Source organism: Salvelinus fontinalis, chromosome 36 (genome assembly GCF_029448725.1).
Source record: "Salvelinus fontinalis isolate EN_2023a chromosome 36, ASM2944872v1, whole genome shotgun sequence".
Classification (NCBI taxonomy): domain Eukaryota; kingdom Metazoa; phylum Chordata; class Actinopteri; order Salmoniformes; family Salmonidae; genus Salvelinus; species Salvelinus fontinalis.
The window spans coordinates 17,404,147-17,430,706 of NC_074700.1; the positions used below are offsets into that span (position 1 = coordinate 17,404,147).

The 26,560-nt window shown below is 44.1% G+C and overlaps 1 protein-coding gene across 2 annotated transcripts; it reads right to left on the reverse strand.

Annotated features, from left to right (window-relative positions):
- Positions 1 to 1,833: 1,833 nt before the first annotated feature.
- Positions 1,834 to 26,560, reverse strand: LOC129835332 (nucleotidyltransferase MB21D2-like). 2 transcript variants are annotated; one of them, XM_055900924.1, is made up of 6 exons: positions 26,457 to 26,560; positions 25,414 to 25,628; positions 10,491 to 10,675; positions 10,085 to 10,276; positions 9,572 to 9,955; positions 1,834 to 8,402 (listed from the first exon to the last, which is right to left on the reverse strand). In XM_055900924.1, the coding sequence occupies exons 2-6, from the start codon at positions 25,613 to 25,615 to the stop codon at positions 7,797 to 7,799; spliced, it is 1,569 nt and encodes a 522-aa protein (XP_055756899.1). In that variant the 5' UTR covers positions 25,616 to 25,628; positions 26,457 to 26,560; the 3' UTR covers positions 1,834 to 7,796. The 2 variants fall into 2 exon arrangements, with proteins under 2 accessions (XP_055756899.1, XP_055756898.1); XM_055900923.1 differs by having other exon boundaries at positions 26,408 to 26,559.

Here is a 26,560-nt window from a genome sequence, read left to right on the forward strand (position 1 = left end):
CGCTCTGCCATCTTCTCCTCCCTGCCTTCCCCTCCCCCGCTCTCTTTCTGCAGGACTGTCTGTTTAGGTAGGGCACCAAAGTGTTCTTAAACATTCCTTAATACAACATCTAAGGGATCTAGGATTGTCTGCATCCCTCCTCGCCACTGCTCTTCAGTGACCCAGAACGGCAGAGTCATACATAACCCCTGTCCTCTGCCGTCTCATCCCCAGCCTCAGTCAGGCCAGAGTGGCTGAGCCAGGCCAGTGACTGATATAGAGCCAGGGTGATGTAACTGGCAGTGAGGTCAGTCCGGAGTTCACTGGCAGGATGTTCTGTGCCAGACGTGTCACACATACCTGGAAGTTCTTGGCCTAGTAATCTTCTGAATACACCAGCAGATTGCTGCAGTGTTAGTCAGGGTGTGTGTGTATATATATGGGCCAGACACACATGCTCTCTCTCCTCGGTAACCTCTCCTGATGTTGTTATCCCACAGTGTGACTATCTGAGACGAGCAGAGCAGCGCTGGACAGAGTACATGGTGCTGGAGGCAGAAGTGCTGTCTCCTGGCGCCCTCTGTTGGAACTGCACTGAATCCCAAACAGAAAAGAGAGCTCCACTCCAAACAGGACTTTTACACATCGTAACATGTTTTATCCAAAAGCTACTTAATAAATCAAATCAAGTTATTTGTTTTTATTTATATAGCCCTTCGTACATCAGCTAATATCTCGAAGTGCTATATAAGTGCTATATATACAGAAGTGCTATATATACAGAAACCCAGCCTAAAACCCCAAACAGCAAGCAATGCAGGTGTAGAAGCACGGCGGTTAGGAAAAACTCCCTAGAAAGGCCAAAACCTAGGAAGAAACCTAGAGAGGAACCAGGCTATAAGGGGTGACGCGTCCTCTTCTGGCTGTTTGCTGGTGTCCTGGAAAAACCTTTTCAGGATTTTTTATTTTCAAATCCACCGCCATGTATTAATGGAAGTTCACAAGGTGTTTTGAATGACGTATCACTCCTAGAGTTAAACTCAACATTCAGGGGGAGGACTACTTTCAATTTGTGAGACTTTTCCAGGACAGCGACAAAATGTATCCCATGTATAGATCAAAACTACAAACATTAGTAACAGTCTTAACACGGTCCCAGATCTGTTAAATGCCAACCTAACATGCTGACCAACCTGCCCCCATCGCGTGTGCTGCAAAATAAATTTACACATACATGTTATTCAATCATTTGCACCCACACTGCTCGCGTGCATCAACGGACATCTGCGTAGCCAGGCGCTAAAATAGAACTTGGTTCTATTTGTGACGCTTGATGCACTACAAGTCCTTCTCTCATCTCCTCATTGGGTTTCAGGAGCATATACCCATGTAGGTGATTGAAAAATTAACTGAGGTCCACACACCAGTTGGTGGTGGTAATGCACCTTAAAGTTGGTTGCCAACCACCATATAAAGTCCAAAGAAGTCTGAAGTAGGAGAGATTACTAGAAACAAACACGGTTAACCCTTTAATCTGTGCATTAATTGTCGGAGTAGAGGACATTGTGCATTTTAGGTAAAATAACAACCCAATGTTTATATCCCAGGACAAATTAGCTAGCTAGCTAAATTGACAAATGTTTAATGCTTTCGACCTGTCCCCAAGTTAATATATTTGGTTCAGAGTTCGTTTAGATTTTTCAACCTGCGTGTCCTGATTGCGCCTGGTGTGGGGGGCCAAAATCAACATGCGTGCGGTCTGGTCAGCATGTTAGGAGTTGGCTATACAGCACAGACAGACAGTCTACAAGGAAGTTGCATACAGAGTCAAAAGGAAGTTGTACAGACACAAAGTGATCAAGATGTAGATTTATTTCATGCTACAGCAGTACCATCAATGATCATCATTCAATACAACCCAGAGAAAATAAATACAGCAAAACATTCATGATAAAGTTAATTTGCACTTTATGAAGGAAGAGGAAGTAGAAAGTAGTCAAGTTTTAAATTGCAAATATTTCCAGATATGGGGTGGAGTCATTGACGATATTGCAGCTCTTTTATATGGTAATTCAGTCAGGATTTGCATGGATATATTTTTCTTCAACTATATTTGAATTGATTGAGTGATGAGTCAAGGAGGTAAAATTGGTTACATTCATTATTTGTTCATTTTCAATCAAAAACAATTATCAGTAGTTTAAGCACAAAATAATATAACATTTAGTAGTTTTATCAGTACAATTACCTCATATTACTGACAACAGCTCTTTCTGCAGCAGATAGTCCATTAGAAGTTAGATTGGGTACACGATTGCATAGCACTGCTGCTGTTAACTCTTGATTTTGACATTCTGCACCAGTATCAAATTGTGTACGTTTCCATTTTTCAAAAATAGGCTAAAGCATCATACTAATGTATATGCCTACTAACTAGGCAGTACACAGTGAGATACACCTGACATTGCATATTTCAAACGCTGGCACTGAATTTAAAACTTCAGGGGAGCATTCAGGAAGTCTGTCAATGTTCTAACAACTTTACTACGACGTTGAACGGTGGTGCGTTTAAAACTTAGGGAAGCATTCAGGAAGGAAGAACATTACAAAAGGAAGTCTCAACCATCCTGACAACTTTCAGAAATGCTCAAGGCAACGTTCATGAACATTATTACAACGTCAGGCTGTGGTGTGTCGAAAACCGCCACCTTGAAAGTGCTGGACCCACCCACCCACACACAAATACTTCTATATTATACTTCTCATATTGATATCTCTTCGTTTCTTTTTTAATACATTTTTGGGATTGTGCTTACTTTGTTATATTGCTAGGTATTACTGAACTGTCGGAGCTAGAAACACAAGCATTTCGCTACACCTGCAAATCTGTGTACACGACCAATACACTTAATTTGATTACTTTGCAGTTAACAAACCCGCACTCAACTCTATCCTCTGGGTGTTCATCCTTCTGTATTGTCAGCAACACTAGATTCTTTGGTTCGTCAAGGTGTCCTTTTGATTCATACACTCACCTGTACCAAGGCTATAAAGAACAGAAGTACCCACACAATTCACCAGTAGTTCCTAATTCACTCCACTAACAGAAGCTATTCAAAAACAGTATCAATACTGATATAGTAGTACTGTACCCAATATATGCAGTACCAATAAAGTAGTGATTCTATCACATTCCAGAGAATATAAAATCACTAAGAAAAGTTTTCAAAGACCTGTAGTATTCACAAGAACGTAGGGCCAGACGGATTACCAGGACGTGCTCGCTGAGCATGCGCTGACCAACTGGCAAGTGTCTTCACTAACATTTTCAACCTGTCCCCCACTGAGTCTGTAACACCAACATGTTAAGCAGACCACCATAGTCCCTGTGCCCAAGAACACGAAGGTAACCTGCCTAAATGACTACCAACCCGTAGCACTCACGTCTGTAGCCATGAAGTGCTTTGAAAGGCTGGTCATGCATCACATCAACAGCATCCTCCCGGAGACCGCCCAAACAGATCCACAGATGACGCAATCTCTGTTGCACTCCATACTGCCCTTTCCCACCTGGACAAAAGGAACATCTACGTGAGAATGCTATCCATTGACTACAGCTCAGCGTTCAACACCATAGTGCCCTCAAAGCTCATCACTAAGCTAAGGATCCTGTTACTAAACACCTCCCTCTGCAACTGGATCCTGGACTTCCTGACGGGCCACCCCCCAGGTGGTAAGGGTAGGCAACAACACATCTGCCACGCTGATCCTCAACACTGGAGCCCCTCAGGGGTGCATGCTCAGTCCCCTCCTGTACTCCCTGCTCACCCATGACTGCATGGCCAGACACGACTCCAACACCATCATTAAGTTTGCCGACGACAACAGTGGTAGGCCTGATTACCGACGAGACAGCCTATAGGGAGGTCAGAGACCTGGCCATGTGGTGCCAGGATAACAACATCTCCCTGAACGTGATCAAGACAGAGGAGATGATTTTGAACTACAGGAAAAGGAGGACCGAGCACTCCTCCATTCTCATCAACAGGGCTGTAGTGGATCAGGTTGAGAGCTTCAAGTTCCTTGGTGTCCACATCACCAACAAACTATCATGTTCCAAACACACCTGTGAAGAGGGCACAACAAAGCCTATTCCCCCGCATGAGACTGAAAAGATTTGGCATGGGTCGTCAAAAAGTTCTACAGCTGCACCATCGAGAGCATCCTGACTGGTTGCATCACTGCCTGGTATGGCAACTGCTCAGCCTCCGATCGCAAGGCACTAGAGGGTAGTGCCTACGGCCCAGTACATCACTGGGGCCAAGCTTCCTGCCACCCAGGACCTCTATACCAGGCGGTGTGTCAAAGGCTCTAAAAATGTTCAAAGACTCCAGCCACCCTAGTCATCGACTGTTCTCTCTGCTACCGCACGGCAAGCGGTACCGGGGAGCCAAGTCTAGGTCCAAAAGACTTAACAGCTTCTACCACCTGAACAACTAATCATATGGCTACCCAGACTACTTGCATTGTCCCTCCACCCCGTTTTACACTGCTGCTACTCTCGGATTATTATCTATGTATAGTCACTAACTCTACCTACATACATATTACCTCTACTAACCGGTGCCCCCGCACATTGAGTCTGTACCGGTACCCCCTGTATATAGCCTCGCTACTGTTATTTTACTGCTGCTCTTTATTTATTTGATCATTTTATTTCTTACTTACCTCTTTTTTACCTAAGACTTATTTTTCTTAAAACTGCTTTGTTGTAAGGTTATACCTGTTGAACTCAGCGCATTTGACAACTAAAATGTTATTTGATTTAGTGTTCCGATGATGCTTGAGTGATGTCCATGACGTTCCACTAATGATATTCAACAAGCACATCTGATACTCTGTGCTTCTTAAATGGCACCCTATTCCCTATGCAGTGCACTACTTTTGACCGGAGACCATGGGGCAGAAGTGCACTATATAGGGAATCGGGTGCCATTTTGGACACACCCTCGGTCTAAGCCAATGCCGATTAGAGCCAATCTGGTGATAGAAAGGTGTTGATACTGTTTGTATTCAGGAGATGTGACTTCCACTCATTGGATGGGAGGCTATAGAAGGAAAACAAGTGAGAAGAGACAGACGCAGCTAAATAATGAGAAGGTGAGACAGATATATAACGAGAGAGAGACAAGCGGCTGTCCCAGTTCCCAGCAGCCCCATCCTTTACCACTAATCTGTACAAAGGGCCAGAGGCTGGCCCGTCTCCCCATCCAACACATCTGGGTGGACAAGATAAGGCCCCCCAAGACTCTCACACAGAGAGAGAGGAGGGCACAAGGGGATGTAGAAAGGAGGCTTGCACATTGGGTGTTTGTGTCCTGCTGTGCATTAGCTCCTGTTCCATCTCTTTGGATCTCTAACTCGCTCTACATCAGCACATTTAAAGAGCTTGATCAGTGGTCCGATCACACACAGCTTATTAAAACAGGCAAACCAAGCAGAAGAGCGAGAGAGGGACCATTACAAAACCAGTCAAGTTTCCTCCAATTAAAATCTGAGACAAGACAAAAAGCTTTTCCTCTGAGTTTCAACCACAAACCATGAAAACCTCCCCATCTTCATACACACACACACAAAAGTGGAACAAAGAAAATAGCCCTTACACAAGCCTCATACAGATGACATGATGTAGCCTTGCCAAGCCATGGCAGTGCTTTCATTTCGTAACATGGAGATTAGAATACAATCGAGCAGTGTGCCAACCGTTTCAGCAGCTAACCCTACCGTACCTCTCCTCCTTTCCGCACCAACCTGTCTCCATATAGGTAGTTTGTTAATATCATACAACATTTAATGACCACATCCCACCATTAGAGCCCCAATGTAAATGTACCATGGTATACATTTTCAAAGGGACTGTAAGAAAATAACTGAATTAAAGTTTATAGCCCCTATGATATTACCCTTATTTGATGATAAACTACCTAGTCAGTTGTACAACTGAACGCCTTCAACTGAAAATGGGTCTTCCGCATTTAACCCAACCCCTCTGAATCGAGGCAAATTGATGAGGTGACCGCTGATCGGCATGTTGGTCAGGAAGGTAAAGGTGGGGAATATGAGGGTTAAAGACAAAATCCGCCCAAAACCACTAATTGGTATAATTTACAGTGTTAAATAACACTGTGTGAGATCAATATTTCTGGTGAACAAATGTTTCATTTTGTCGTTATAATAAGGTTGGTAGCAACATGTGGAAATCTGTTGCAGCTCAGATCGACTACCAAACCCACAATGCAATGCTCCCTCTATGGGCTGGCTGGCTAGCTTGGTCGGTAGCTAGCTAGCAAGTGTAGCTAGACACAACAACACCAAATACAATATCAGCATGTGAAGTAGCGAGTTGGCTGTAAAAATCACCTAAACTGCACTATGAATTTAGGAGTCTACAATCTCACCACGTTCAACCTGCAGATCGATGTACCTCGCAGAGAGGAGTCTGACATTCGCAATGGCCATGCAACGGCACCATACAATGCACTCTGGACTGAAGAAGCAGACAAATAGGAGAAATGTGGTGGACCCTCATAAGAAATTTCGAGGTAGGAATATTGCAAAAAATATGATCATTGGCTAATTTGAGAGAAAATAACCAAGCCAGTATTGAAATCTGACATGTATGATAGACTTTTTCGCAATCTAAAAGTCATATTTAAGTTAACTTCCAGAGTAGTGAGAGCGGCTTTATTTCGGCGTGCTTGAACTGCAATAGCTCAGATAAACATGAAATTACCCCGGGAATAGATATAACGTCACTTAGAGATTACCAAAAATAATATAGCATTCAAAATGGGTGAATCTTTCCTTTAAGAGTACAGACTGACTCTGGGTCAGTGAGTACAGATAACTTTCTTATGGGGTGGTAGATTGAAGAAGCAAAGGCTCCTCGACACACCCATCCAGTGGATCTTTGGTGCGTTACGTCACATAGTAAGTGTTGAAATGGAAGGACAACCCTGGGTTATACCATTCAAGATAGATGGAGGGGAACCATAACCCTCCAAGAGGAAGTCTGCGTCCATAGAAAAACAATAAACAACATTAAAAATACCTGAGAGAGAAGGGGAAAGAGAGAGAAAGGAAGTATGAGAACGAGAGGGGCAGAGAGCAAACAGAAAAAAAGGGATAAAAAGTATAGAAAGAAAATACTATTTGTTCAAAGACATTGCCCCACACCAAATTACATTCAGTTCCATCATAGTTGAGTATAAAATGGAGAATCCTGGTACTATCACCCACTTTGATTGGGCATTGGGAAAAAAGGGGCAAATACAGTATTTCTCATTAGTGTGGAGAGAGGAGAAACCCTTTGGGTACGCCATGCCATTGAATGGGAGCAGCAGAAGACTTTCTTCACTCTAAAGCGGTTCTTTATTATTTTTTTTTAAACATCTCGTTACGGCAAGCTCATAAAAGAGCAGCGGTCTCCGTGGTAACTCAACGAGCCTTTTTCCTGTGGTGAGGTCTCTTTATGACATCACTCACTACTAAATGGATAGAAGAGTGTTGGTTTCTGTAGCCTGGGGCTCTCTAGGGTCAGCCTCCTGCTCCTGGGAGTGTGCAAAGGTGTTTTTGGTAGTGTCATAGTTCAGCAGCGTTGTTAGCGTTAGCATCATTGTCGTTAGCCTCCAGGAGGGGGCGGGATAGGAGAGCAGTGAGGCTCTGTAGTGTTTTGACTCTCGAGCCTTCCTAGATGACTCGCCGTTTCCATGTGTTTTGAAGAAAGTGTGTGTCGTTAGCACACCATTACTCTCAGGTCAGTAGAACTTGTCATCGATGCGGAAGTGCGGCCTTGTGACATCATCGGGGTTGAGAAAAACAGAAATCGACTTCCCGGGGTTCTCTGTCACCAGCTGCTGCAGCCTGGCAGCCAGTTTGTCGTCCGAGGGCGAGATGATGCCGCTGGCCGGGTAACCTTGCCTGGGCGACCCTCCGTGCCCGTTGGTAGCGCTCGCCGCTTCCCTCTTCAGCTGGCTCGCCTGTCTGGCCTGGTCCAGGGCCGCCCGTAGGTGCTCGGTCGGGTCAGACCGGACATGGGCCAGCTTCCGGGCCACCAGCAGGGCTTGGCTGTCCGACAGGTGCTCCAGCATGTTGCACTGGGGCAGAAAGTAGTTGGGACAGTTCTTACCCAGGATGCAGTGGGCCAGATCATCCAGGAGGCCCAGCAGGAGGCGGGCGGGGGTTTCTGGGTCAGGCGAGGAGAGGTAGGCAGGTGGTAGGCGGTCGCAGGCCCAGAAGAGGAGGGTGCGGAGGTGGTAGGGGCTGAGGCCAGTGCGGGGGCGAGCCAGGAGGCGGGAGAGGACAGCCTTGGCAGCCTGGAAGGCCTGGGCCATGGGGTACGGGATGCACTTCTTCAGCTGCACCTGGAGACAGACATGACAGGGGACAATGATATGGCAGCCAGGTCAGACTGAATTGAATCAAATATACTTTATTAATCCCACGAGGGCTTATCAGATTTGTCACCAGAAAGACGCAAACAGCATTAACAGACAGTACACATGCATGCCCCAGAGACACAGACACAGCCTGGATGGATGTTATACAGAGTCATTTTCAACGGTACTTGAAGACCGTTAAGAACCTTACTACTTTCACATTTAAAAGTTGAAAATGTTCCACCTGTAAGTGTCACGTTTCAAAAGGTAAGTGAACTTGTACTTCCGCTAAGTTTTATTTAACGGTAAAGTCAGTGGTGCACAAAGTAAACAGCAGCAGCATACCACCCTGCATACCACTACTGGCTTGCTTCTGAAGCTAAGCAGGGCGGGTCCTGGTCAGTCCCTGGATGGGAGACCAGATGCTGCTGGAAGTGGTGTTGGAGGGCCAGTAGGAGGCACTCTTTCCTCTGGTCTAAAAATATCCCAATGCCCCAGGGCAGTGATTGGGGACACTGCCCTGTGTAGGGTGCCGTCTTTCGGATGGGACGTTAAACGGGTGTCCTGACTCTCTGAGGTCATTAAAGATCCCACGGCACTTATCGTAAGAGTAGGGGTGGTAACCCCGGTGTCCTGGCTAAATTCCCAATCTGGCCCTCTTACCATCATGGTCACCTAATAACCCCCAGTTTACAATTGGCTCATTCATCCCCCTCCTCTCCCCTGTAACTATTCCCCAGGTCGTTGCTGCAAATGAGAATGTGTTCTCAGTCAACTTACCTGGTAAAATAACGGTAAAATAAAAAATAAAATAAAAACACCAGAATAGGACGGACTTCAACAACTAAGAGTATGACACAGAAGGCTAAAACTTGTATGCTGTTTTAGTCCCGCAGATATCATGTCGTAGCAGCATGAAGCTCACCCAGCACACGCACAGATACTCTGGGTGAGCGCAGCGAGTTCATCTGCAATTCATTTGGCTGCTTGTGACAATTACATAATCGCTGAGTTTCAGTTGAACAAATTAGACTAGCCAGCCATTGTTGTCCAGCAGAAATCCCATGCCCAATCTAACTAACTATACAGCTATTCAAAAGAAGAAGCTACCCGATGGTTAACTAGCCAACTACAACGTGCAGCTAGCTACCCACCTCGCTGCGTGAGAAGGCCAGCCTCCACTCCCGGTCGGGCCTCCCCCCCAGCGGAGCCGGGCAGGGCAGCAGGTAGAAGCCAGAGATGGCCTCCTCCTCCGTGATCTTCCCGTCCCAGAAGTGGTTGGCCGTCAGCCAGCCCTGGGCCACGGCGGGCCAGCCCCGGAAGGACACCACTGGCAGCAGGTCATAGAGCACCCGGCTGGAGCCCGCCTGGAGGATGAGGGTGGTCAGGGGCCCGTTGCGTTCCAGCCTCTCCGGGACGGGGATGCCTCTCTTGGGGGAACGCCTCAGCTCGTCCACCGCCTCACCCACCACTCCCCAGAACCAGTCAGCCACCAGCGCCGGGGACATGTAGCAGCCATCCAGAGACTGGTGGGGCGACTAGAATCAAATACAAATTGAACTTCATTAAAACCAATGCAACACACCTTACAGTAAAATACAATAACACAGTAAAATACAAGAACTAAAAGCACTAAAAGAGAAAAAGAACATTAGAAAACGCATTACGTAGAGGGAGGGGGGGACTGCACCAGAGGCTTTGTGACCCATTTCCCTTTTCTCTTCTTCATCATCATCAGGGGGTAAGTCTGTCTCCTCCTGGCAGCAGATCCTCCATCTTGCCTGGGTGTTGGGGTCGCAGAGCCGCAGGGAGAGCCAGGAGTGGCAGGGGGCCGACTGACGCATGTCCAGGGTGACCGGCTGGTTGACATTAGAAGAAACAATACTTCATTATACTTTTTCCTGAGAAAATACTAGTATTTGTTTTGCATCAAACGTCATGACACAACATTGATACAAGTTTTAAAAGGGCACAGTGAAACGTCACATACATCGTCACAAAACACAACTGAATATCAATAAGATACATACAAAACAAATTCAACGTTTCCCGTTCCATCCGTATTGCACCAACCTGGTTGCGATCATGAAGCTTGAGGGCAGGCACCAGGAGGGTGAAGTCCAGGTCGAAGTCGGCCCCCTTGGCGTAGTCCCCCAGCTCCTCTGGGTTGAGGTCCAGAACCCCCTCCCTGGCACCCCCAGACAGGAGCAGGTACTCATTGGCCACCGGGAGACGCTGGTCCACCTTCTGTACTAGGCCTGAAGGAATAAAAAAAACACAATGAGCACAATATGAAATTCTAAAAGCAGACACTTGAGCAGTTCTTCTTGGTCAGAAGCGAATGCAATGCATACATTCATGAAGTATTCATGAAAAAGCGCAGTAGTGATACTGACAAAAGTATGTGTGAACCATTTCAGGAAGCTACGCATATGTTGCACGTCACAGGAGCGCCATTTGAACGTGCATTTTTCTTTATTGTCCAAATGCATTTTTTGTTGTTGAAGAAATGCCTTCTGGAATGTGTAAACTTTTATGTGCTTAAATAACAACGCTGAGCCGTTGTTGCTCCTAAATGTTTCCACTTCACAATAACAGCTCTTAAAGTTGACCAGGGCAGAAATTTGAGGAACTAGCTTGATGGAAAGGTGGCATCCTATGTCGGTGCCACAGAGCTCTTCAGTAAGGCCATTCTACTGCCAATGTTTGTCTATGGAGATTGCATGGCTGTCTCAATTGTATACACCTGCCAGCAATGGGTGTGGCTGAAACAGCCAAATACACTAATTTGAAGGGGTGTCCACATACAGTAGATGTACAAGTTTGAACATGAGTGGGGTAAACACCTCCACAATGAAACAAGTACATTTGACTCATTTCAGGAAATTAGGCGTCTGTCGCACGTCACTACTTCACAGGAGAGGCATTAGAACGTAAACATGTATTTTTTAATCAAAATGCGTTTTTGGGCAGAAATGCCTTCTGAAACATATAAACTTTCATGTGCCTTAAACGTGTAAGCCACCTGTGAATACAATTGTTAAATTACAAGCCTAGCTGATTTAGCCACGGATAAAGGAAGGAACCTTCCCACTAGCCATGATTGGCTGAGATAATGGTTGGGCTGGACATGCCGAGAGATGAGTTTGGATTGGTCTGTCATGTAGCATTCTTCTGTCTATAAGAAGAGCTGTTCAATATGTGTAGATAATCCTTGCTACCGCAGATTTTTGGAAAGGTATGGACAACTGCAAAAGTGTTGCTACTGCTCTTAACAACATTGCTGCCCTGAATTTACCAAGCGCTATCGACAAAGATCAGTGGGAAAAAGTTGTGATGACTACTTTCTGGAGGACCATGCTGCCACGCTCCCCGACTCTGAAAATGAATCAGACGATAAGGAAATCCCTGATTTAGGTAACAACATTTTTCATTGAACCAGACATTGTGGAGTCTTCTGATGACAGTGATGGGGAATAAACAGTTATGGTTCATTGTTTAGCTAGCTAGGTAACATTTGCATGGCTAATTATAGTTAGCTAACTAACATTGAACCTAGTTGGTTAGCTTTAGCTACCTGCAGACTCATACTACAGCATTTCATGAATGGTGGCTAGCTATGACAATCAGTTTGTATTGCTAGTAATGTATGAGCTGAGATTATTGTTTCGCTAGCATGTCTAAACAAAAACTTTAAAAAATCCACTTTGCCAGATGATTACATAACCCATCAAGTTAGCCAGGGGGTGATTACAATTGTCATAGCTAGTCATATCAAAATATAACAACTTGTAGCCATTCCACTGTACCTTTCACACAGTCTATCCTGTGCATGTGACAAATAAAATTTAGATTAGACCAGAGACAGTAATGTGAAGAACATGACCTGCACCAACGTCGGATTACGATGTAGGCCAAGATAGTGGATTTTTATTACTACTCGCCACTTTTAGTCTTGAAATCTTTGGTTGTTTACAAACACTACCTTACTCTGTTTAGCACATGGCCTCACATGTGAATCCTTAAAGAGACGGGAGGGGCTAAAGCTTACTAGGGTGTGAATCCTTAAAGAGACGGGAGGGGCTAAAGCTTACTAGGGTGTGAATCCTTAAAGAGACGGGAGGGGCTAAAGCTTACTAGGGTGTGAATCCGGCTGAATGGGTGTGAACAAAGAGGCGTAAAAACTGAACCAAAACTTTTTCAAGGGCCATTTCTCAAAAGTGGGGTTACAAGTTCATCAACTTTCAAAGCAGAATTACTTTCCCTTTGTTCCTCAACAGCAGTGTATGATATACCATTTTGTAGCCGAGTCTGTACTTTTATCCAACGTAAAATTAAAATAAATGGAATGTTGCTACATAAGACTGAAAACAGTTGCTGGGTCATATGAGGTCCAAACAGCTCCCTTCATGACTGCGGCTGGTAGCCTAGTGGTTAGAGTGTTGGGCCAGTAACCGAAAGGTTGCTGGATAGAATCCCCGAGCTGTCTTCCTGCCTCTGAACAAGGCAGTTAACCCGCTGTTCCCCGGTAGTACGTCATTGTAAATACGAATTTATTCTTAACGGACTTGGCTAGTTAAATAAAAAAAATAAAAAAACATTTTATGTTAGTCTCCACATTAAGTGGTCGTCCTCAACCAACCCTGGCTTTCCACTCCTAGAGGGAGTCTTTACTGAATACAGCCAGACCGACTGTGCAAACTGCTTAGACAGAGGTGGAAAGGAGTGGGAGAATAGGAAAGAAGAAAATGTACACCTTAATTTATCAAATGACAACAGAAGTGCCATGCTATCATTTGGCAAGCAGCCACACAACTAAATTAGATAACAATGAAAAAGCACGTTTTTAGGGGCCAAAAAACAATGAATGCATGGCCATCCTATTTGTCATGGAATATATGTAGCCAGCTACATTTCCTAATGTTTTTCCTTGAAGTTAATCTTGCATTTGACAGGACAAATTCTGCTACACTGAGAAAAGTACCGGAGAAAAGTAGTGGATGGGCCCATGTCATCCCAGGCACACCCATGGCTCGCCCCGGCCCAGTCATGTGAAATCCATAGATTAGGGCCTAATGAATTTATTTTAATTGATTTCCTTATATGAACTGTAACTCCGTAAAATTGATGCATTTATGCTTTGGTTCAGTATAAGTCCGCCATAAATGGTACAATATTTAAAGCCACACTACTAGCATTCTATCACCTAGCTTCTGGGAAACAATTTCCCCACCCATCACAACCAAAAACTCTAGAGTTTATGACGAATACTGCAGCCAACCAAGTACTTAGCTGTGTTCTCAACTATGGAAGCTCTAAGTCCAGGCTGTTTTTTTCTACAGTGTGTTTTACTGACAGAAGAGGACATAATGAGCGCAGAGAAAGAGAGAAGGGGAGAAAGAGAGTACAGAGCACCAAGCAATAATCAGATAGAGAAATCAAATCTGTCAGTTTCCCCCCCCCCACACAATTTTTTTTTTTTGAGAAGCCAAGTACAGCTGAGGTCGAGAAAATATCTTACAGACAGGCAAAGGGCAGAGTTGGCAAGCAGGAACTTCCTCTGATTTGTTTTCTCTACAGTTGATCAATTGGGTCAAATGGGGAGCAGAGATCTTTGTCTCATCTCTCCAGTAGCTATTGTGGTGCTCAGAGAGGAGAGGGAAAAAGAGAGCGATGGGGAAGGAACGAAAGAGAGAAAGAGAATGATGGGGAAGGAGACAGAAGAGAGGGAGACAGAGATTCTATGAGATTTTATGGCCAGCAGCATACCACCCTGCATACCACTACTGGCTTGCTTCTGAAGCTAAGCAGGGTTGGTCCTGGTCAGTCCCTGGATGGGAGACCAGATGCTGCTGGAAGTAGTGTTGGAGGGCCAGTAGGAGGCACTCTTTCCTCTGGTCTAAAAAATATCCCAATGCCCCAGAGCAGTGATTGGGGACACTGCCCTGTGTAGGGTGCCGTCTTTCGGATGGGACGTTAAGCGGGTGTCCTGACTCTCTGAGGTCATTAAAGATCCCATGGCACTTATCGTAAGAGTAGGGGTGTTAACCCCGGTGTCCTGGCTAAATTCCAAATCTGGCCCTCAAATCATCATGGTCACCTAATAATCCCCAGCTTCCAATTGGCTCATTCATCCCCCTCCTCTCCCCTGTAACTATTCCCCAGGTCGTTGCTGCAAATGAGAACGTGTTCTCAGTCAACTTACCTGGTAAAATAAAAATAAATAAATAAAAATAAATAATGAGGCCCTGGATGTTAGTCTGTTTGACCCAGAGGAGATGTGAGGCTGTTTCAGAGAACACAATCTGCATTCTAATCCCATGGGCCACTTACTGTCTCCTTTGCGCATACAGAAATACTGGCAAACCATGACGTACATGGAAACAAGTCTACACAAAGGTTGTGACCAACAGTTCAGTTTACATCATTTAGGTGAGGTCCAAAAAAGCTTTGGAGCTTGGATGAGAAACTCTACATTAAGGACGCACACTAGCCTAGTTTTCAAAACTAAAAATCCCCTCTGTGTTTGAGGAGTACTAAAATTAATGAATCCATTTGTCATTTAAAACAGCCCCAGTGTGATGCACCCAGCTAACTGGGAGGTCACACACACACACACAGAGAGAGAGAGCAGGTAACTGGGAGGTCAATCATAGCGGATCTCATTTCCATAGAGCCACTCTGGGAACTGTGACGATTAGCACTGGAGAGCTGCCCAAGATTGCTGTCTCACACACAAAATGTCACACTGACAAACTCCCCATAACGGACAGTGCAGAGAGTGATGAATGCCTTTGAATCACCATTCAAAGTGTGATGCCATGTTCAGATTCACAGTAGCGTAGCCTATATGGGGCTACAGTATAAACAGTCATGTAAATCCAGGGGAAATGGGATTCCTCCATATACGTTGAGAGGATATATGGAAAAGAGAGCTATAAAAAGGTTAAAAGGATAGAGCAATTCCAGTACTACACAAAGAGAAACAGGGACAAAAAATGACCATTAAATGAAAAGGTTAGAGGAGAGGAGGATGTCGAGTAAAAGAGGAGAGGAGGATGTCGAGTAAAAGAGGAGAGGAGGATGTCGAGTAAAAGAGGAGAGGAGGATGTAGAGTAAAAGAGAGAGGAGGATGTAGAGTAAAAGAGAGAGGAGGATGTAGAGTAAAAGAGAGAGGAGGATGTAGAGTAAAAGAGAGAGGAGGATGTAGAGTAAAAGAGAGAGGAGGATGTAGAGTAAAAGAGAGAGGAGGATGTAGAGTAAAAGAGAGAGGAGGATGTAGAGTAAAAGAGAGAGGAGGATGTAGAGTAAAAGAGAGAGGAGGATGTAGAGTAAAAGAGAGGAGAGGAGGATGTAGAGTAAAAGAGAGAGGAGGATGTAGAGTAAAAGAGAGGAGAGGAGGATGTAGAGTAAAAGAGAGGAGAGGAGGATGTAGAGTAAAAGAGAGGAGAGGAGGATGTAGAGTAAAAGAGAGGAGAGGAGGATGTAGAGTAAGAGAGAGAAGAGGAGGATGTAGAGTAAGAGAGAGAAGAGGAGGATGTAGAGTAAGAGAGAGAAGAGGAGGATGTAGAGTAAGAGAGAGGAGAGGAGGATGTTGAGTAAAAGACAAAGGGTAAGAGTAGCTGTGTAAATACATCGACACCCAATGGAAAGTTGGCATGCCAGACAGTAGGTCTTAGCTATAAAACAAGACAGGCCAAACCATCCAATAAACCGTAAAACACAGATCCTTCCAACAGAGAGCGTTTCACCAATTCAATTACCATGGAGCGCTTTCTCTCTGCTTTACACTCGTTTGCTCTTTTCAAACGATTAGCCCCAGAAAGGCATTATCAGCCATCTAAAGAGAATGTGCTTTCAGACAGAGATGGATTAACACACACATGTAGTTGTGTCGGTCATAGGTGGGTTCTGCTGTGTGTGTGTGTGTGTGTGTGTGTGTGTGTGTGTGTGTGTGTGTGTGTGTGTGTGTGTGTGTGTGTGTGTGTGTGTGTGTGTGTGTGTGTGTGTGTGTGTTGCTCCCTGCCGACTCCCGTGTTTATGAATTCTCATCAAGCTTTTAAAATAGGCCGCACTCATTCTTTAAATTAAACAGAGGGAGAATTTGTTCCCATTTTATCCGATTGGGTGTAATGTCTGGGATTGTTAGAGCGACGAGAAACCCTCTTTGAAGCTGAAGAGGGTCAGAGGCTATCTAACACTGGGCAGCATAACCAAGGTTATTGAAAGGTGTGTGTGTGTGTGATCCATAGAGTGATGTAGTGCAGAGTTTAATGGAGTGATGGTCGTGTCCAGGGACCAATCTGTGACGTCAGATTGGGCAATTAAATATCTGAACACAATATGTCCCTTTGGGTTTTCACATGTGGCAAATGTCAAATTGCTTTTCATGTAATGTACATTAAAAGTGATTCACTAAATGGAGGGAGAGAGACCAGAGAAAGAGAGAGTCCAGAGAAAGAGACCAGAGAGAGAGAGAGTAATGTACATTTGGCTGTAGCAGTTCAACGGCACTCACATGGTTCATTATCAGTTCGTCTTCAGTTAATGAGCTGTAACCTTCCTGCTGCCCATACGACCCTACACCAGAGGGGCGGGGTCATATGGATAGGGACGCTACACACACACACAGAGCAGTTGGTAGAAGTGAGACTTGGCGTGCGTTAGCGAACGTAGGAGATGCAGTCAGAACAGCGATGGTGCTAGCGGAGCTGCTATGACAGTGAGTGACTAAGGCTAGTTTAAAATCAATTCCATTCGGTCCCGACTCCCCCCAGACACAACTCATCAGAACGCCCCCACCCCATGATCCAACTAGCAATTTAGACCAGTCTCATGTTCATTACTCACAACAGAAAAACAGAAAAGCCCATAGATGGATGCGCTCATGGGTAAATAAATTAAACAAGATCTAGTTAAAAAAAGTTTAAACATTTTTGGGGTGTGGATTGTACTGTAGTATATTGTATTATATGGAGTGGAATTACAAACCACTGTTCAACCATGAAGCTGGGAGAGAACGTGCAACGGTGATAGTTCATTGATTTGTGCAGGACATGCAGCCTACAAAGTTACAATTACAGGCTAGTCAAAATCAACTGATATTAAATTATAATAGGGCCTATTTAAATAATTAATAGGTTGACTCTCTCTTGCTCTCATAACATTGGACTAGAATAAGATCAAAAGAGTTCTCTTCACAAGAGCTTAATGTTTATGGGTCTGAATAAATAACTGTCTGCGTCGCTCACTCTCGCTTTCTAACTGCACAAGTATTTTACATTCAGCTACAAAAAGAGCAAGCTTGCGTCGCTCTTCTAACAGTATTTTAGTAAATAAAAACATTTAAAAGTCTTTAAAATGTCCAAGCTATTATAGTCCAGCTTTTCCTGGGACTGCACTAGAGGAGAAGCAGTGGTGTATATTCTTAACACGTCAGAGAACAGTAAGATAGACTAGATGAGTTAGACGCTTATGCATAGTAACCCATCATACATTAGCTAAATACAAGGTTAATACGGCATTTAACGTATTACCTGCGCAATGCATAGTTCCATACCTTTTTAAAACAGAGCATATACAGGCAAAATTTACATATCAGTCACAGAGCACGCAGTTTGAAAATCTCCTCTTAAAGACAACGCAATGAAGAATGGTATTGTCGCTTTCGAGTGAGTACAACACTAGTCTATAGTGTAAACTACAGTGAATATGTCTTCTAAATAAACACTCAAGATGTGCGTTTTGAATGCATGTTTCATTCAAAGTGCATCTAGCCTAGGCCTGATTAGGCAACCATTTGGATCAGTGATGGGCCTACTCTTGACAGTTAACGAGAAACGCTATTTGAATGGAGTGAGCACCGGTTTAATTAAAGCAATGATATTACTGTGTAGCCTGCCTAGAGGCTATGCAAGGAGCAAATGTATTGGTCACAAAAAAAAGTCCCCAGCTGATAAGATGATACATGAATAGTGAACTGCACTCCATACCGAGATGCACCGTGTCCCCACGTGAGACCAACAATATTCTTTGGGAACACTCCCGACACTCTGTACTGATTTGCTCATGTCAAACGAGGCCTAACCAACCATCAGATTCTCTGGGAGAAGTTCAACCAATAGCCTGCGACACATGCTCCGAATCTTCATTCCCATATAAGCAACGGTACTGAACTCTTTTAAGGCGACTTCATCTAAATTCACCTTAAGGGCTCCAGCGAGAGCTGCTGTGTGTCTGCCGGGGGTGCCACAGCTACAGTGGACCGTAGGTATTTACAGTGACATTCGTCAAAAAGTCTGCGAGTGGGAGCGACGCCCTGAGAACAGAAGTTATAAAATACAGCCCAGCTGGGAGCAGTTAACACAACCATTATACAACCGATCATTACCTGAACACCGGCGGAATGAGAGTAGCTGCTACAGCCTAGCCCGTAGCCATGAAAACAATGAATCAACATCCAGATCACATTCTGACTGAGGAATGAATCAACATCCAGATCACATTCTGACTGAGGAATGAATCAACATCCAGATCACATTCTGACTGAGGGATTGGCTTGGCATTACTGACAAAAAAAAAACATGAAAGAAATCTTTAACGAATCTGGCTCGCTTGATTTTAGTGAAAAAATACATGATCAAATATTATTCAATATGAAATAGATGATGACATTGAAAAGCAGTGTCAGAGGGGCGAGCCGACACGCAGACAACAAAAAACAAGGTCTGCGGGAAGAAACAAAACAGCTTGTTTGGGTGTTTTGGTTTTGTTTAGTCTTTCAGCCTCAACTCTGTGGGTCTGGACTTCTTATGGCTGCAGCCCGACGTCGGTACACTTATGACAGCCAGCTCAAAGTGCAGGGCGCGAAATTCAAAAGCTCTTTTTTTTTTTTATATTTAACTTTCACACATTAACAAGTCCAAGACACCAGATGAAAGGTACACATCTTGTGAATCAAGCCAACATGTCCGATGTTTAAAATGTTTTACAGGGAAGACACAATATGTAAATCTATTAGCTAACCACGTTAGCAAAAGACACCACTTTTTTTACTCCATCAGTAGCCATCACAAATTCAACCAAATAAAGATATAAATAGCCACTAACCAAGAAACAACTTCATCAGATGACAGTCTGATAACATATTTATTGTATAGAATATGTTTTGTTAGAAAAATTTGCATATTTCAGGTATAAATCATAGTTTACATTGCAGCTACAGTCAGAAATTGCAACGAAAGCAGACAGAAAAATTACAGACACCAACGCCAAATAACTAAATACTCATAAAACATTTCTGAAAAATACATAGTGTACAGCAATTGAAAGACAGGCATCTTGTGATTCCAGACAATATTTCCGATTTATCAAGTGTTTTACAGCGAAAACACAATATAGCGTTATATTAGCTTAGCACAATAGCCAGAAACACTTGGGCGCCGGCGACTACGACAGATATATGAAATAACATCATAAATTGGGTCTTACTTTTGCTGATCTTTCATCAGAATGTTGGACAAGGTGTCCTTTGTCCAGAACAGTCGTTGTTTGGATTCAGAACGGACACTTTCCCTCTTCATTTAGCAAGCGCGCTAGCCGGGTGGCACGACACTCTCCATGTCAACAAACGGAAGAGAACGGAACACGGCAAAACTCCCGAAAAAAATTCAATAATCTGATGAAACCATATTGAAAAAACATACTTTACGATGATATGGTGACATGTATCAAATAAAATCAAAGCCGGAGATTGTAGTCGCCTATAACGGCAGCTAAGCAAAAGGCAATTCCACTGTCCAGCTCGCGCACTTCAGAGTACCGAAAATGGTGGACACGTCATTCCAAGATGATGTGTTCCAACTCAGACCAAGATATTCAACTCATTTCTTCTCTCACAGCCTCTTGACACCCAGAGGAAGGTGTATGACGTGCATGTATACTAATAAGTCTTGTGCCCATTTATAGGCAGGAAGAAGAACAGAGCATCGATTTCAGACTTTCCACTTCCGGGTCAGGAAATGTGCTGCAGAAGGAGTTATGTTTCACTCAGAGAAATAATTCAAACGGTTTTAGAAACTAGAGAATGTTTTCTATCCAATAGTAATAATAATATGCATATTGTACGGGCAAGAATTGAGTACGAGGCCGTTTGAAATGGGCACATTTTATCTGGCTACTCAATACTGCCCCTTGCAGCCCAAACAGGTTTTAAGAGACAACGTCTGACTTGCGTCCGTTCTTAGTTCTTGTGTCGACTGAACGTGAAACGGAGCTCCCCTCCTGTTTTCACCCCTCTGGCCTTCTTTGTGTTTGAATTAAACCGACTTTAAAGTCGTATAAAAAGGGGTTCCCGAGTGACGCAGTGGTCTAAGACACTGCATCTCAGTGCAGGAGGAGTCACTGCAGTACCTGGTTCGAATCCAGGCTGCATCACATCCGGCCGTGATCGGGAGTCCAATAAGGTGGTGCAAAATTGGCCCAGCGTCGTCCGGATTTGACTGGGGTAGGCCATCATTGTAAATAAGAATTTGTTAACTGACTTGCCTAGTTAAATAAAGGTTAAATGTAAAAATAAAGTGAGCTCTGTGGAGAAGGCGAGGGGGAGGTCAGCCGTAGTCAGACACACATGGAAAAAGAGAATGTGCAAATCTAAAGCCAAATGGCCCCCTAATCTAGTGCACTACTTTTGATCAGGGCCAAAAGGGCACTAAACTGGGAGTAGGGAGCCATTTGGGACAACATAAGACATGATGTGGGGGTTAAAGATGTGGAGGGAACCTGTGGTGATTCTACATGGAAACTCAGTGAAGGAAGCGCTACTAGAGGGCAAATCCGCTCTAACAGGATTACGCTGAGACTCACATTTCTCACTTTAAAATGTATGCCAAACAAAATCCCTTGATTTAAAAGTTTAACAAACTCTATGCACAAGGACCACATGCTGGAAGAACAGTGTATATGGAAAGTTTGGTACTGACGAATTACAGCACAAACCATCATTCTGTTACCAAACTTTGCATCTGCACTGTTCAAGTAAATCTGTCAAATGTTTTTTTTGTTTTTTTAAATCTATGGATTTTGATTGACATACATTTTAAAGTTTAGAATCTGTAGCATTTGTCCTGTTGGTGAACCTTCGCCCCAATCTGAGGTCCTGAGCAGGTTTTCATCAAGGATCTCTGTACTTTTCTCCATTCATCTTTCCCTCAATCCTGACTAGTCTCATAGTCCATGCCGCTGAAAAACATCCCCACAGCATGATATTGCCACCACCATGCTTCACTGTACAGATGGTGCCAGGTTTCCTCCAGACGTGACGCTTGGCATTCAAGCCCAAGTGTTCAATCTTGGTTTCATCAGACTAGAGAATCTTGTTTCTCATGGTCTGAGAATCCTTTAGGTGCCTTTTGGCAAACTACAAGCAGACTGTCATGAGCCTTTTACTGAGGAGTGGCTTCCGTCTGGCCACTCTTCCATAAAGGCCTGATTAGTGGAGTGCTGCAGAGATGGTTGTCCTTCTGGAAGTTTCTCCTATCCCCACAGAGGAACTCTAGAGCTGTCAGAGGGACCATAGGCTTCTTGGTCACCTCCCTTCTACCCCGATTGCTCAGTTTGGCCAAGCGGACCAGCTCTAGGAAGAGTCTTGGTGATTCCAAACTTCTTCCATATAAGAATGATGGAGACCACTGTGTTCTTGAGGACCTTCAATGCTGCAGAAATTGTTTGGTACCCTTCCCCAGATCTGTGCCTCGACACAATCCTGTCTTGGAGCTCTAGGGACAATTCCTTCGACCTCGTGGCTTGGTTTTTGCTCTGACATGCACTGTCAGCTGTGGGACCTTTTATAGACAGGTGTGTGCCTTTCCAAATCATGTCCAATCAATTGAATTTACCACAGGTAGACTCCAATCAAGTTGTAGAAACATCTCAAGGATGATCAATGGAAACAGAATGCACCTGAGATCAATTTCGAAAAGGGTCTGAATACGTATGTAAAAAAACATCTGTTTTCATTTTTTTAATAGGTTTCCCCCCCAAAAATTAAGGACGGTTTTCGCTTTGTCATTTTGGGGTATTGGGTGTAGATTGATGAGGAAAAACACTAATTTAAATCAATTTTAGAATAAGACTAACCTAACAAAATGTGGAAAAAGTCAAGGGGTCTAAATACTTTCAGAATGCACTGCATCTCTACCTTAAATCCCCTTAATCTGTCAGTTTAATATATAGTAATTAGATTTCACATCAACCTGAGGGGGTTTAAGCTACACCCCTACAATAGTCATTTATATTATCTAACAGTAAATAAGATCAATCACTTGTGGTGTACAGACATGTTGTTAGACCAAGTATAAACCAGCCTTTGGTAATTATTCTACATTCCCACGACCCATATAGTCCTGTGGGAATTCTAGATCCATGTTTCCACAGGCATGCTTTAGGCTAGCCTAACACTGTTTACTGAAGAGCTACCGGGTAAATAAGTGGCTTTTCCTTCCTTGGATCTGTCAAACTGTGGATCTGTTTCACTGTGTGGTGCAATGCATCGCCTCCTCTCTTCTCCCTCTCTGTCAGCACTGAATTCCCGGTGGGGAGCCTCCTGCTTCTCAAACTAGGCTAGAGAGAACTTTTACAAAGACCTAACTAGAAAAGAAAGTCAAACACACACGGGCTAACATGCACACAGATACAGACACGTAGGCTACGTTTACACAGGCAGCCTAATTCTGATCTTTTCACTAATTGGTATTTAGCCCAATCAGATCAGCTCAGAAAAATATGTGATTTATCTAATTTTTTTTTTACCAGTGGGAAAAAAAGAGCTGAATTGGGCTGCCTGTGTAAACAGCCATAGAGATGCACACACACAGACACCACTGCAAATGTTCCATATAAAGAGCTCTATTAGTTGGTGAGATATTTCCTTTCAACTGCCTGGGCTCCCTCTTCAAGGTTCTTCAAAACACCGTGTCACAGTGCTACTCGCTAATGCACACACCGTGCATTTACAAATAATCTTAAATCCTACACTCACACCATCTCTTTGCCCTGTCAAGGTGCAAATGGATATTATTTTTAATGGCAAACGGTTGGAAATGAAAGAGCAGTCAGTCTGACTGTCAATGGAGACAGCGACAGAAAGTGGATAAGTTAATTAATACAAAACAAATTATGTGAGAGGTAGGAAAGGGGGGGGGGGGCTTGCACCGTGAGGGCAGAGGGAGTCATTCAATTGGGATAGAGGGTTAAGTGAGTGAGAGTGCAAAATGGTCGAGAGAGAGCGAGAGACCTATCTCACAGATGAGGGAGGACGGGAAGCCATGAGGCTTGTTGTTTATTCAACAGTATTTAAAAAGTGTTAATGACAAACATTGTATTAACATTCCTTACAAATGCTTCTCAGTCACCCGGCTTAATAGGATGATAATAGGCACAGATGACTGTTTAGGGGGGGTTTCTCAGGCATGTACAATTTGAGAGTGAAGAGAAAAAGAGGGATGAGAGAGAGAGTGTGGAGAGAGGAGAAAGAGATGAGAGCAAAGAGGAAGAGAAGAGAGAGTTAGAGAGAGAGCGGAAAAGAGGACGCTAGGCTAGCTAGTGCAGAGGCTGAGAGGCAGAAAGATACAGGAGGGTTGGCAGTAAACAAATCCAATATTTGACCGGATTAGAAGAAGGGGCTGTTATGATATTTTAGGGCAAACAATACTCACTGCCAATCGTGGCTCCTATTCACAGCTATAGTTACAGGGGGGTGGACAGGGGAGTGGACTTAGTGCTAGTTAGCTTGTTTGTATTGTGCTTCCCACTCAAACTGCACATGATCAACAAACAGGCACAATCAGGGGGGGGGGGGGGGCTAAGCAAAACAGAAAGAGAGATGGATAGAGTAGCAAAACAGAAAGAGAGATGGATGAGGTAGCAAAACAGAAAGAGAGATGGATGGAGTAGCAAAACAGAAAGAGAGATGGATGGAGTAGCAAAACAGAAAGAGAGATGGATGGAGTAGCAAAACAGAAAGAGAGATGGATGGAGTAGCAAAACAGAAAGAGAGATGGATGGAGTAGCAAAACAGAAAGAGAGATGGATAGAGTAGCAAAACAGAAAGAGAGATGGATAGAGTAGCAAAACAGAAAGAGAGATGGATAGAGTAGCAAAACAGAAAGAGAGATGGATAGAGTAGCAAAACAGAAAGAGAGATGGATAGAGTAGCAAAACAGAGAGAGAGATGGATGGAGTAGTAAAACAGAAAGAGATGGATGGAGTAGCAAAACAGAAAGAGAGATGGATGGAAGAGTAAAACAGAAGAAAGTGAAATAGAGAAGAGGATATGCGCTCAAGAGAGGGAGGGATCCCGGCCAAAAGGGGCTTTGGTTCCAGTTGCACTGGGACAAGCAGGGAGAGGAGAGGAGAGAGCATAGGAGCAGGCAGGGGCAGAGCTTGAGGAACAGAGGGAGAGGGAATAGTGCCACCTATTGGACAAAGAAACTCACTTCTCCTTGGTGATAAGCATATTAGGACCTTGATCCATGACACAGAAAATAAACACAGCTGAGCCACCACCTTTTCTCTATCTGTACTTATCTACAACCACATTACTCACAATACGTTTTTATCAAACACACAATAGGCCTCGGTCAAAGAAACATATACTGTATATGGCATTAATGGACCTGGTATAAGGAATGTTCTTAAGCACGACGCAAAGCGGAGTGCCTGGATACAGCCTTTAGACGTGGTATACTGGCCATATAACACAAACCCCCGAGGTGCCTTATTGCTATTATAAACTGGTTACCAACATAATTAGAGAAGTAAAAATAAATGTTGTGTCATACCCGTGGTATATGGTCTGCTATACCACAGCTGTCCGCCAATCAGCATTCAGGGTTCGAACCACCCAGCTTATAATGCTGTCTATATCAGTAGTGAATCAAACATGTATTAACCCAAATGTAATAGCATATATAATATCCTGCCTGTGGGTGAGTCTTACCCAGCATGTTGAAGATGAAGTCTTTGGCCGTGTGGACCTCGAGGGCCAGCTGGTCCCCGAAGTCTCCCTGTTCCAGGGTGACCAGCTCAGACACCTGGGCCGACAGCTGCTCCAGTGTGGCCCCCGACCGGAAGTCCACCTCAGAGGCCTTCTTCAACAGGGCCGGGGTCCGGGGGCCCACCGCACTCATCAGAGACTCCATGGTGAGTCACACCCTATGGAGGCGAGGGAGGGGGAAAACGGGTGTCAGGAATGTTTATCATGGAGGGGAGATGACAGTTGTTTGCATATTGTGTGTGAGAGGCAAACAAAGTGAATTGTAAACTTTGTTATTACACTCAGTCCTAGCACTGACTACTGGCTAACTGAATTCATTGGAATTCTGAGGGTGTGACACCAGGAACTTGGAGGGTTGTGAATCATTGTTATGAATCACACACACATTGATTAGCTAATCATATCAACTATTTTTCCTAGCTAGCTAACAAGTTAGACTAAGTGTCATTGTTTTGATCTGTTAATCCACAGTAAACGCAGACCTCAAATGAACATCAAAATTAATATGAATCTGATACACCACTTATACAGTAGTCAAGCAGTGACAGCATGGGCGCTGTCCTCAAAACTAGGTCAATTAGCTAGCTAGTTAGCTAACTGGCTAGCATGCTAATTAGCTGGCTAATTTATGAGTCTAACGTTAGCCAGTTATTTAGCTAGCTAGAAAGCAAGTAAGCTGCAAACAACTAGATTAACACAACAGCCATATATGGATAACAGTTTAGACTTCCTAACTAGTTCAGATTATTCGGAGAGCGATTTTCGATAATAAATTAGCTAGCTAGCCAGCTGGCGTGTTACCCACACAGGTGGGGATATGTGTAACAACACAGCTGAGCTAGCAGCAAGCGAGACAGCGATTCTTTCACACACCGCAGCGTTGCATTATTTAACTACATAAATACACATTTGAACAAGCCCGCGCGCACACACACACCCTTAACACGCAGGTCTGGTGAAGTTTCTTTGCTATCTTCCAGGCTTACTGTTTTGGACTTTATATTGAAATCCGACTTCTTCTACCGTCATTTCCAACAGGTCCTCTGCGCCACCTTCCCCCTAGCAACACAGAACCCGGAAATCACGGCCC

What these genes read in the sequence shown, in the direction of transcription:
- LOC129835332 (XM_055900924.1), bottom strand. Translation starts at nt 25,615, where the DNA reads ATGGAGTCTCTGATGAGTGCGGTGGGCCCCCGGACCCCGGCCCTGTTG. An exon ending in CTTCATCTTCAACATGCTGG is followed by an intron (nt 10,676 to 25,413) that starts GTAAGACTCACC and finishes TTATTCCTTCAG; the next exon opens with GCCTAGTACAGAAGGTGGAC. An exon ending in CAGTCCCCCCCTCCCTCTAC is followed by an intron (nt 9,956 to 10,084) that starts GTAATGCGTTTT and finishes ATTTGATTCTAG; the next exon opens with TCGCCCCACCAGTCTCTGGA.